General features: G+C 39.5%; 1 protein-coding gene across 2 annotated transcripts in view; it reads left to right on the top strand.

The window, feature by feature from the left end:
* DAW1 (dynein assembly factor with WD repeats 1) overlaps positions 1–12,033 on the top strand; it is a 90,394-nt gene extending 78,361 nt beyond the window's left edge. Inside the window, exons 11-13 of one of the 2 annotated variants that reach the window (XM_070071497.2) lie at positions 934–1,010; positions 2,500–2,662; positions 11,631–12,033. In XM_070071497.2, coding sequence (XP_069927598.1) covers positions 934–1,010; positions 2,500–2,662; positions 11,631–11,665 — 275 coding nt within the window. In that variant the 3' untranslated portion in view covers positions 11,666–12,033. The remainder of the gene's footprint in view (positions 1–933; positions 1,011–2,499; positions 2,663–11,630) is intronic. The other variant, XM_089328911.1, reaches the window with a different exon arrangement.
* Positions 12,034–12,736: the final 703 nt, after the last annotated feature.

Genomic DNA, 12,736 nt, shown 5'->3' with positions numbered 1-12,736 from the left:
TTATTTAACACCTCTATTTCTTACTTATTTGCTTAGAAGTAAATGCACATAGCACCTCTCCCATCCATCCATCCGTCCATCTGTCCATCCATGCATCCCTCCTACATCAGTGTGAGCGTCTGCTGTGCACCTGACATTTCTTGGCACTGGGTGTACAGCAGCAAACAAAGCATTCAATCAATTATCTCTGTGGAAGTGAGGTTCTTTGAGCCTGTTCTCTGCCGATGTTACTTCCTAGGAAGGCCTGTGCACCTCCCATAAACATAAATTCACATCTGGTGTGTCATATCATGCTGTTTCTTTTTTTTTCCTTATTTGGTCACCTGCCTCTTAAAGCCTGCTTTGATCCCATTATTTCCCTTACAAATCTTTTCCATCCTCCATTCTTGGCCCTTATCCCCTCTTTTATCTTGGAATCTATTTTTTTAAATTATTTAATTTATTAGAGAAAGAAAGACAACCTTTCATCCACTGGTTCACTCCCCAGGTGGCCACAAGTTAGTGTGTTGCCAGGCTGAAGCCAGGAGCCGGGAGTTTCTTCCAGGTGTTACCTGCATGGGTAGCAGAGGCCCAAGCTGTCTTCAGCTGCTTTTCCCAGACCCTTTGCTTGGAGCTGCTTTTGAAGTGGAGTAGCACAAACCAGGATTGCCGGCAGCAGCTTTACCGGTGATGCCACTGTGCAGAACCCCTCTCCCCCCAACACACGCACACAAACTCCTTCCAGTTGTCCCTTTCAGTAAGCTCAGAGGCAGAGAGGAACGCATTTATCCTCTTCTGCAGTGGGACCAACTTGCCCTTGGAGGAGTGTATGGGCTGGCCATCACCACAGGCAAGAAGATGCGGGTCAGGGGATAAATACTTAGATAATTCACGGTCTTTGGTTCAAAGTTCTGTATTTAAGATGAATTAATATATACCCCCACTCTTAAAAAGGAACAGCAAGAGTTTACCATACAGCCACAAGAAAGTTCATCACCAAACTGGAAGGCCATGAAGGTGAAGTTTCAAAGGTGAGTCGCTTTCTCATTTGGAGCATCTTATTTACTTCCAAAAAATACAAAAAAGCATGCTTAGTATAAATTTGTCTTGGATCTGAGGTCGTAAAACTGGCTCAATTATCTCATTCTTTCTAGAAATAAATTACTCAAAGACCTTATTTTTAAGAATGTCTTCAAAATCAGCGCAATCAATAATTTCAAATCTTTCTAAAAGTATGAAGTAGCATTCTCCTCAGCAGTTGGCAGAAAAAGTTTAACTACAAATACTTAATACAACAAGGGACTTAAAAGAAAGAGTTTAACTACAAATACTTAATACATAAGGGCCTTATGAAGTGCTATTCTTGATTCAAATAAATACACAGGTTTATATAATTCAGAAAATTATGTGTAGCAAGTATCAAGTGTCCTGTAAGCTAGACGCAAGTGAAAAAGTGTTTCCTGGAAATATTTAACACCTGAAACCTCATTTGCATATTAGTATTGTATATAAGCTATTTCTAGAACGCTTATTCACAGAGCAGGGTCCCTCCATCAGTGATCTGAGGTGTAGATGTGGCATCAAAACACTGCAGAGTAGACGGGGGTTCTGGGGACTCTCCCTTCCTAGCTCAGCCCAATTCCTTGGATTCTTAGCTGCGATCAGAGTTGTTCCTTTCTGTAAGATATCAATGTGAGGATGTCAGATCACTGAAGGTGTTCTCACCCCTCCTGGCTCAGCACCTGCTGCTGGCTGCTGCCCTTGGGCCAGTCAGTATCTGTCTCTCCCTCACCCTATTCCTAGCCTGGGAGAGGAGGTGAGGGAGTGGGATGTGGGAAGCAGATGGGGACAGGCATTGGGCCAGGTTTCTGAGAATCTCTGGCTGGGTATCTATTGATCATCACATCAGGCATGGCCCCTCAACACATACTTACGTTTTTGTAAACGTGTGTCTCCTCCAACTCTACGTTACTAAGCTTTATGCCTGTTAAGTGACTATTACCTATGACATTGCCATCTGGTAGTGACATTTCTGGAGAGTGCGAAGCTAAAATATCATTAATACCCTTTTTGAGATATTCCACTCCAGCCATATAGAAAGCTGCCTGAATCATGGCTGTGATTACTAACAGAAAGTCACGGTCAGAGACGATGCTGGAGTGTGGGTCTGAAGAAGCCTGATTTTTGTTTTCATTCAGACCAGGACCCTTACTGTGTATATGGAGAAGGGTATCACAAGTTTGTGGAGAAAACCAGATGGGGAAGACCGAACTGATAAGGCTGCTTTGTCTTTATCCTTAGAATTATGAAGGGCGGGGATTGGAGATCTTCCACCTAGATTTGGATTTTCGGGTGTTAGTCCTTGCAGTATCTTTCTTGTCATGTAGAAATTGTTCTGTGCAGCAACACTGGCCTGGGGAGGTGGCAGGCTCTTCATTATGTCTCCCTGTGTGCTGATGAAAAGTCCATTGGGAACCCTTACATGAACAGACACTCATTTTTCTTCTTTTTCTTTTGCAGATTTCATTCAATCCGCAGGGAAACCATCTTCTAACTGGAAGCTCTGACAAAACAGCTAGAATCTGGGATGCTCAGACTGGCCAGTGCCTCCAGGTTCTTGAGGGACACACTGATGAGATTTTTTCTTGTGCTTTCAACTATCAAGGGAACATGGTCATTACAGGTACAGGAGAAATAAACACCATAGGCTCCACTTTTCTTTCACACTACCTATTAGGATTCCCAAACTGCATACTAAAAGTGTACCCTCTTCCTCTATGCCACGTTCGGGCCCATGGCTCCTCTTAGCCTGCTTTGTGAATTTTGAATTTTCATTGCTCTCCGTAAGGTACCACTTTGGTAGCTTGCCTCACTTGTGGTGGCATTTCTCCAGACATCACCACAGACTAAATGGTGAATATTTGGCTGGTGTCAGCAAACGTTAGGAACAAAAACAAGGAAGGAGAGTTCTGCACCACTGGCTTCATGGCCCATTAGAGATTTATTCTTTAAGTTAAGTTTTTTTTTCTCTGCAGGTGCCCCCTATTAAAGTGCTCCAATTTGGGGGAAAAGAAAATATATTGAATATTTTCCCAGCCATTAAAAATTCAATGTGGGTTATTTTATTAGTAATATTTTATAAGAAATGAGTTTGGAACAGGTTACTTTAGATTGTACAAAGTGGAGAAAGATAAGATTATGGCATGATGTCTGTGGGATACCTTTAGGAAAGGCCTTGAACACAGATCAGGATGCTGTTTTAGTGTGGAGTAGTGATACCCTAAATGGACATTGAAGGCTAGTTCTAGTTTTCAGTGCTTTTATTGCTTTGAATATATTAAAAATTTATAACCTGGATTAATAGGTTAAGTGTCACAGAGTCAATTGATATAATTTATATGCTATGAATTATAATTTATATAGACATTGGTTGGGTAGCTTCCTAAATATAATTGCAAGGTGATGAGAACAAGCCCTCCTTTCTCCCTAAAAAACATCTCCCTTCTACTTAATTATGGATACCTTCTAAATTGCAGATTACTTTCTTTGGGCTTATGATTATCAAGTGTCAATTAAAATGCAGACACTTCTGAAACACTATCTGAATAAACCATACATTTTACTGTCAACACAGCATCAGATCCTTTCCTAGTCAAAGGAAATCATGGGGGGCTGTGACAGAAGGAGTTGGATACTCCTGTAGTGGGGTGCACCCTAGGGAAGAGGGAAGAGTCTGGGCTGGCTAAGCAGAAGACTTCCAGGTGCTTATGTGAGGCCAGCACTATAATACTTCTTCCCTCATCAGTTTTCACAGGAGACTTTGCAGAGCTTAGGGAAGGGATATAAGTTGTCTTTACTTTGTTGTCATGCTAGCACTTCAATTCCTGAGCTTTTTTAAAGATATTACTTATTTAAAAAAATTTACTAAAGTTATGCAAATTTATGTATTTCATAAATACAGATTTAGGAACATAGTGACATTTCCCACCTAACCCTCCCTACCACCCATGCTTCAACCCTTCCTCCTCCTCCCTCTCAGATTTCCACTCTTAATTTTTACAAAGATCTATTTTCAGTTTACTTAATGATCATACATTTAAGCCTACACTAAGAAAAATTTCAGCAAATAATATGAAGATAAAGCAAAAGAAAAAAGTTCCTCAATGGAAGAAACAAGGGCTATAAACAATAATCAAATCTCAGAAAATCTATTTCACTCCAATATATTACATTTCAGATACTCTATTAATTACCTTGGATCAGGGAAAACATATGATATCTGTCTTTTGGGACTGGCTTATTTCACTAAGTATAATAGTTTCTGGTTGCATCCATTTTGTTGCAAAAGTCAGGATTTCATTTTTTTTTTTACCACTGTGTAGCACTCCATAGTGTATTTATACCATAATTTCTTTATCCAGTCAATCATTGATGGCTTAATTCCATATCTTTGCTATTGTGAATTGTGATGCAATTAACATGGGGGTACAGATAACTCTTTCTTTCATATGCTGATTTCTTTTGGTTTGGATAAATTCCCAGGAGTGGGATGGCTGGATCGTGTGGTAGGTCTATATTCAGATTTCTGAGGTATCTCCATACTGTAGTTCCCAGTGGCTGCACCAGTTTATATTCCCACCAACAGTGGATTAGGGTACCTTTATCCCAACTTCCTTACCAGCATTTGTTGTTTGTTGAATTCTGTATGAGAGCCATTCTAACTGGAGTGAGGTGAAGCATTGTGGCTTTGATATAATTTTCCTGATGGATAGTGATCCTGAGCATTTTCTCAAGTGTCTGTTGGTCATTTGAATTTCCTCTCTTGAAAAATGCCTGTTCTAGTCCTTTGTCTATTTCTTAACTAGATTGTTCTGTTGTTGTTGAATTTCTTGAGCTCTTTATAGATCCTTTATCAGTTGCTTAGTTTGCAAATATTTTCTCCCTTTCTGTGAGTTGTCACTATGCTGAGTGTTTCTTTTGCATGGAAGAAGCTTCTTAGCTTGATGTAATCACAATTGTTAATTTGTCTTTGGTTACCTGTGCTTCTGGAGTCTTTTCCAAGAAGTCTTTGCCTATGCCAATGTCTTGCAGAGTTTTCCAAATGTTCTGTATTAATTTGAAGGTATCAGGTCATAGATTTAGGTCTTTGATCCATTTTGAGTGGATTTTTGTGTAAAATGTGAGATGTAGGTCAAGTTTCACACTTTTGCATGTGAAGATTCAGTTTCATCAGCATAATTTGTTGAAGAGACTGTACTTTCTCCAGGGATTGATTTTAAATCCTTTGTCAAGCCGGCGCCGCAGTTCACTAGGCTAATCCTCCGCCTTGTGGCGCCGGCACACTGGGTTCTAGTCCCGGTCAGGGCGCCGGATTCTGTCCCGGTTGCCCCTCTTCCAGGCCAGCTCTCTGCTGTGGCCAGGGAGTGCAGTGGAGGATGGCCCAAGTGCTTGGGCCCTGCACCCCCTGGGATACCAGGATAAGTACCTGGCTCCTGTCATGGGATCAGCACGATGCGCCGGCCGCGGCAGCCATTGGAGGGTGAACCAACGGCAAAGGAGGACCTTTCTCTCTGTCTCTCTCTCTCACTGTCCACTCTGCCTGTCAAAAAAATAAATAAATAAATCCTTTGTCAAAGATAAGTTGGATGTAGATATCTGCATTGATTTATGGAGTTTCTGTTCTGTTCCATTGATCTACAAGTCTGTTTTTGTGTAAGTACTGGTCTCTTTTGATGATATCTATCCTATAGAATGTCCCTGAAACCAAGTATTGTGATGCCTCTGGCTTTGTTTTTGTTGTATAAGATTGCTTTATCTGTTTGGGGACTCTTGTGTTTCCATATGAATTTTTGCATCATTTTATATAGATCTGCAAAGAATATAGTTAGTATTTTAATTGGGATCACAAAGAATCTGTAAATTGTTTTTGGTAGTATGGATATTTTGATGATGTTGACTCTTCCAATCCATGAACATGGAAGATATTTTACAATTTAAATGTCATCTTTTATTTCTTTCTTTAGTGTTTTGCAATTTTCATCACAGATATCTTTGACATGCTTGGTTAAATTTATTCCAAGATATTTATCCTTTTTGGAGCATTTGTGAATGGGATTGTTCTTAAAGTTCTTTCTCAGCCATGGCATCGTCTGTAAATACAAAGACTATTGATTTTTTGGTGTTGATTTTATATCCTTCCACTTTACTGAACTCTTTTATGCATTCCAATAGTCTTTCAGTGGAGTTTTTCGGATCCCCTATAAATAGGATCATTTCATCCACAAACAGGGATAATTCGACTTCCTCCTTTCCAATTTATACCCCTGTATACCTTTAATTTCTTGCCTAATGACTCCAGCTAAAACTTCTAGGACTATATGAATAGCAATGGTGATAGTGGGCATCTTGTCTGGTTTCCGGGTTTTAGTGGAAATGCTTCCAACTTCTCCCCATTCAATAGGATGCTGGATGTGGGTTTCTCATAAATTGCCTTGATTGTGCTGAGGAATGTTCCTTCTATAACCAATTTGCTTAAAGTTTTTATCATGAAAGGATGTTATATTTTAACAAATGTTTTCTCCGTATCTATTGAGATAACTGTATGGTTTTTGTACTTCAGTTTGTTAATGTGATGTATCACATTTTTTGATTCATGAATGTTGAACCAGCCCTGCATACCAGGTGTAAATTCCAGTTGGTCTGGGTGAATGATCGTTTTGATATGTTGTTGAATTCAATTAGGTAATTCAATTAGGTAAATTTTTTTTTGAGGATTGTTGCATCTGTATTCACCATGTATATTGGTCCATAGTTCCCTTTCTCTGTTGTATCTTTTTCTGGATTAGGAATTAAGGTAATGCAGGCTTCATAGAAGGAGTTTGGGAGGATTCCCTCTCTTCCACTTGTTTTGAATAGCTTCAGAAGAATTGCAGTTAGTTCTTCTTTAACTGTCTGGTAGAATTCATCAATGAAGCTGTCCAGTCCCGGGCTTTTGTTTGTTGGGAGGGTTTTTATCACTGATTCACTTTCTGTCCTCGTTATTGGCCTGTTTCAGTTTTCTGTGTCTTTATGACTCAATTTTGATAGATTGTATGTTTATAAGAATCTATTTATTTATTCTAGGTAATTCTTTTGTGGTAATTCCTGATGATCCTTTGTAGTATTTCCTGATGATCCTTGTTATTTCTATGGTATCTATTCTTTTTTAAAAAGATTTATTTATTTGAAAATCAGAGTTACACAGAGAGAGAAGAAGAGGCAGAGAGAGAGAGAGAAAGAGAGAGAGAGAGAGGTCTTCCATCCAATGGTTCACTCCCCAATTGGCTGCAATAGCTGGAGCTTCACTGATTCGAAGCCAGGAGCCAGGAGCTTCTTCTGGGTTTCTCACATAGGTGCAGGGACCCAAGGACTTGAGCCATCTTCTACTGTTTTCCCAGGCCATAACAGAGAGCTGGATCCAAAGTGGAGCAGCTGGGTTTCAAACCAGCACCCATATGGGATGTCAGTTTTTCAGGCCAGGACATGAACCTGCTACACCAGAGTGCTGGCCCCTATAGTATCTATTTTTACATTTCATTTTCACCTCTTATTTTATTGATTTGGGTCTTTTCCCTCTTTTTTTCATTAGCTTGGCCAATGTTATATCAATTTTGTTTATTTTTTAAAACCCAGCTCTTCAATTCATCAATCTTTTATATTTTTGTTTCAATTTTGTTTATTTCTTATCTAATTTTAATGATTAATTTTCACCTACTAATTTGGGGCTTGGTTTGTTGTTGTATTTACAGATCCTTGAGATGCCTTGATAGCTCATTTATTTGATGCCTATTCAATTTGTTATGTAGGCACTGATTGCTATAAACTTCCCTGTTGATACTGCATTTTTTGTATCCCTTAATTTTGATATGATATATTGTCATCTTCATTTGTTTCCAGAAATTTTTTTTTCTTTTCATTTCTTCTATGACCCATTGTTTATCCAGGAACATGTTGTTCAGTCTTTATGTGTTTGCATGTGATCTAGAGATTCTTGCATTGATGATTTCCAGTTGTCATCAGAGAAGGTGCATGGTATGATTTAGAATTTTTTGAATTTGATGAGAGTTACTTTATGGCCTGGCTTGTGGTCTAACCTAGAGAAACTTCCATGCACTGATGAGAAGAATTTGTTTTCTGCAACTGTGGGGTGAAATTTTCTGTTATATCGGTTAAGTCCATTTGGTCCATAATGTCAATTAGCTCTGTTTCTTTGTTGATTTTCTGTCTAGTTGATCTGTCCACTTATGAAAGTGTGGTGAAATCATTTCTTTGAAATAACCAGATGCCTTGTAGTTGGGTGTTTATATATTTATTATAGTCACATCTTCCTATTGAATTAATTCCTTAATCATTATATAGTGCCATTCTTCATCTCTGTTAACAGTTTTTATGTTAAACTCTATTTTGTCTGATATCAGCCTGGCAACACCTGCCCTTTTTTTTCTTGACATGAGTGTGGAATATCTTTCTCTGTTCTTTTACTTTCAGTGTTTGTGCATCTTTGTTGGGGAGGTGTGTTTCTTGTAGGCAGCAAATAGATGGGTCTTGTTTTTTAATCCATTTGGCCAGTCTGTATCTTTTAACTGGAGAGTTGAGGATATTTACATTCAAGGTGACTATTGATAATTAATAACTTGGTCCTGGCATTTTTCCATAAATTATTCCTATTGTTTACTTTGGATTTCTTTTGCACTTTTACTAGGCAATTTTCTACTTGACATTATTGCATAATGATGGTTATCTTTCTGTGTTTCTGTGTGTAGCAGATTCTTAAGCATTTTTTGTAAGTCTGGGAGAATGGCAACAGTCTTTCTATTTCTGTTTGTTGTGTAAGGTCTTTGTTTCACTTCATTCATAAATGAGAGCTTTGCAGGGTACAGTAATCTGGTTTAGCTTTTTTCTATCAAGACTGGGACTGTACCTTACCATTCCCTTCTGGCATGTTGGATTCTGATGAGAAATAAGCTGTGAGTCTAATTGGAGAGCCTATGAAGGAAATCTGTTGCTTTTTCTTGTGCATGTTGTTTTAGAATCTTTATGTTTTTCTGTGGAAAGTTTGACTACAATGTGTTGTATCTTTTCTGGTCATTCTGTTAGGAGTTCTATGTGCTTCCTCTATTTGGACATTTCTTTCTTTCTCCAGATTGGGGAAGTTTTTTTGGTAATTATTTCACTAAGTAGGCCTTCTAATCTATTTTCTATTTTCACACCTTCAGGAACTCCTAACACCCATATGTTGGGTCATTTGATAATATCCCATGGATCTCCAGCACTATCTTCTGTTTTCTATTTTCTCCTCCTCCTCCTCCTCCTTCTGCTTCTGTTTGATTGTAGGATTTCTAAAGTTTTTCCTCTGGATCAGTTTTTCTTTCTTCTGCTCCATCAAGTCTGCTGTTAGTGCTTTCCACCACATTTTTTATTTGACCTATTGAATTATTCATTTTTAATATTTCATTTTTATTGCTATTTAAAATCTCAATTTCCTGGGAAAAAATTTCATTCATATCATGTATTGTTTCCTTTTATTCCCAGATTTGCTTCTAATTGCTTTTCAGTAGACCTATGATTAATTTTTTGATTTCAGTTTCTGGCATTTCCTTAATCTCTTCATCTTCACACTCTAATATTGAAATGTTGTGTTCCTTTCAGTGAGGGCTCATGATGTCTTCTTTGTTCTTGTTTCTTGAGTTTCTGTGTTTGTTTTTTGGCATTTGTGGAGTTGATTTTGTTTTGTTTTCTTTGATGGCTTTTATCTTTGTGCTATGCCTCTGTGGCTTAGTGGCATATCTGCACTTTCAGTGAATATCAAGGTGTGTAGTGGTGTGACCAGGGAGCTCTGGTCAGTGCTCCAGGGTGGAGCGAGTATCCAGGTTAACACCCAAGATGGGTGTGGTAGATCTCAATGCCTCTGTGTCTGCCCCCTGTGTGTTCCAAGCCACCATATGAACCACACAAATGATCTGTGCAGTCCTCTCTGTGAGCACAATGACCATGTGGAGCCACTTCTGGTGATTGCCCAGAGAGCTAGCTACTCCGTGCACCTTTTCATGTAGCTACTGAGTCCACATGATCTTAGCACACAAGTCTCCCACAGTCTCTGGGTGCAGAAATTTCTGTTTGCTCTGCCAGCCTGCCCAGTCAACAGAGAAGCTGATGTTCCCTGAGACAGCTCCGCCTAAGCATCTTGATCCTGGGAGGCTGTGGGTGCCTCACCATCCTTTTTGGTTGCCCACTCACCTCCCTGTTAGGCTCAAAGTCAGTTGGGACCACATGTTGTTCCCTCCTATAGAATCATTGGATCACATGGGTACACAAGATCCACTGGCCAAGTGTAGCTTCGTGACTGCCATCAATACTGCTCTGAGGGTGCTGTCCTGTCTTGGCTAGGTGCTGTGAACACAAACAAGGGCACGTGCAGCTGCTGGCCAGACTCAAAATGGTGCCCGCCCTATCTCAGCTGAGCAGCTGTCTGGACTCACACCATGCTCTTCCCCCTGCTATATCTCCATGAGTTGCTGCAGTCTGGTGTCACCTCGGTCTCAACCTGCTGCCCTCTTCAGTTCTCAGCTTTTACAGTCGTGGGCAGCTCCCATGTTTGTGCTGCATGTCTTCACCCTCCACACAGGTCCATGGGGTTCTTCCTCCTCTTGTGGGATTTCCAGTGTAGTTTTCTCTTCAGTTCTCTCCTGAAAGTGCATTGCCTACATCCCTTTCTTTCACTGTTTATCCCTAGTGTAGCGCGTCATGTCGTTCCCTAATCCAGCAGCTAAGATATTATTGATTTTTATTGAATTAACTGAAAGCACCAGCATGCTAATTGTAAGCCCACTGGCTGACAGAGCTTGTTAGAATGGGGTGACCCTTCTGTCCTAACATCATCAGAAGAATCACTGTATCTGGATTTATCTGTCCTGTTCACTAAGTGGACTCCAGTAAGATTTAATTGCACATACTTTTTAGTGGGTTGACTGATGTTGGGTTTAGAATCGCAAGCTGGCAAAAAAAAAAAAAAAAAAAAAAAAAAAGGCGGCCAATATGATTTTCCCATTTTTCAAAACATGATGTGTCTTTCTCCCAGTTCCAACAGCTCTCACACTTAAAAACATTTTTTTTTTTTGCATCTTAAAATTGTAAACTTACAAATATTGATGTTAAGTACCTTGTCCTTGAAGGTAAGAGAGTCAGCATTACCCATGGACAGTGAGAAAAACCTGTTGACTTTCTGAGATGTTCTAAAATGAAATATCCTTCATCCTCATAAGGTTATATCCTAAACCCAGAGAAATTCAGATTCACTGTATTTACACTTGGTGGCAACATTTGAGGGGAGGGTAAGGAGATGGCTGAGTGGTGTACTCTCAGGTCCTCTCCAGTTCTAAGATGCCTGTGTGAGTTGGGTGTGAATCTGTGCTACTTACAACTGGCAGATATGAAAGGAAAATCATCAGTGCTTCAAAAATGTCCCAGAGACCCTGGGGCTCTGCAGCTAGGTGCCGAGGATCAGGTGTGCTTAGTACCAGGCTGTTTATCAATAATTCAGAAACTCTCAACTTGGGAGAAGAGTGAAGTGAAATGGATAAAAAAGGATGACTCTATGAAATTTGTTTTATTAGGCAGCAGGGATAATACCTGTAGAATATGGTGTTGACTGGAAGAAGCCTTCAGCGAGCAAACCACGGTGACAGAGAACTTGAGTTTCACAGAGAGAAAGTGAGATATTTTGATGTTTGATATGCTTTTTCCTTTTTACTGCAAGCCAAGTATTTGTTCTTAACCTTACAGACATGTCCATTAAAAGTGGTTAAATTATATAATTTTTAATGTTATTTGGTGGGAATTACAGGAATCAATTAGTGTTTAATTTAATAAATACCTCTAGTTATTTCAATTGTATTTTATTTTTAATGTCATCATTATGCTGGTAAATGAAGCCAGACGATTTAACAATGTGTCTCCTAGATTCTACTTTGAAGGTGATTATTGTAATTTTTGTTGAATAAAAGCTTTTGGAGAAATTTTCTTGTGAATTGTGCATCTATATTTAGGAGGTATGTTTTTAGGGTGATATGAGAACAAAATGGGACTTATTAATAGCAGATAAGTGGTGAATTGTTAGATTTTAAGAAGTTAAGAATGTTTACATGGAAATATTAAGCAGAATAAACCTTCAAAGTATTTAATTAAAAAATCTGGGTGGAAAAAATGACTTATGAGAGGAAACAATCAAATGCTAGCCTGAGTACTGCTGGAATATTTTAAAATGCCTTTAAGAGAGCTGCTAATGCACTGTGGTCCGGCTGGTTAAGGTACTGCATGGGGCAGCAGCATGCCACACTGGAGCGCTTTGTTGGAGTCCTCACTGCACTGCTTGTGATCCAGCCTCCTGCTAATGCATCCTGGGAGGCCCCTGCCACCCTGTGGAAGACCCGGATGGAGTTCTTGGGCCTGGCTTTGACCTGGCCCAGCCCTGGCTATTGTGGGCCTTTGGATAGTGAAGCAGTGCATGGCAGATCCTCTTTTTCCATATCTCTGTTTCTCTGTTGATCTGTCTTTTAAATAGTGGAAAATAAATACATAAGCTATTGGATGTGTTGATGTGAACAAAGTTGGATGCATTGCTTTGAAAAGAGTTGCCCGACTAACTGCTTTCTTGGGATTGTGAGCTCTTAATCAACTAATTGTCACAGTGGGTCAGATGGCCATGCATGTCACTGACCAC

The sequence above is a fragment of the Oryctolagus cuniculus genome, chromosome 3, assembly GCF_051225735.1.
Source record: "Oryctolagus cuniculus isolate XC-2025 breed Fujian yellow rabbit chromosome 3, ASM5122573v1, whole genome shotgun sequence".
NCBI lineage: Eukaryota > Metazoa > Chordata > Mammalia > Lagomorpha > Leporidae > Oryctolagus > Oryctolagus cuniculus.
Note: the sequence above shows the minus strand (reverse complement) of the source record. Positions and strands in the feature narration are given on the sequence as shown.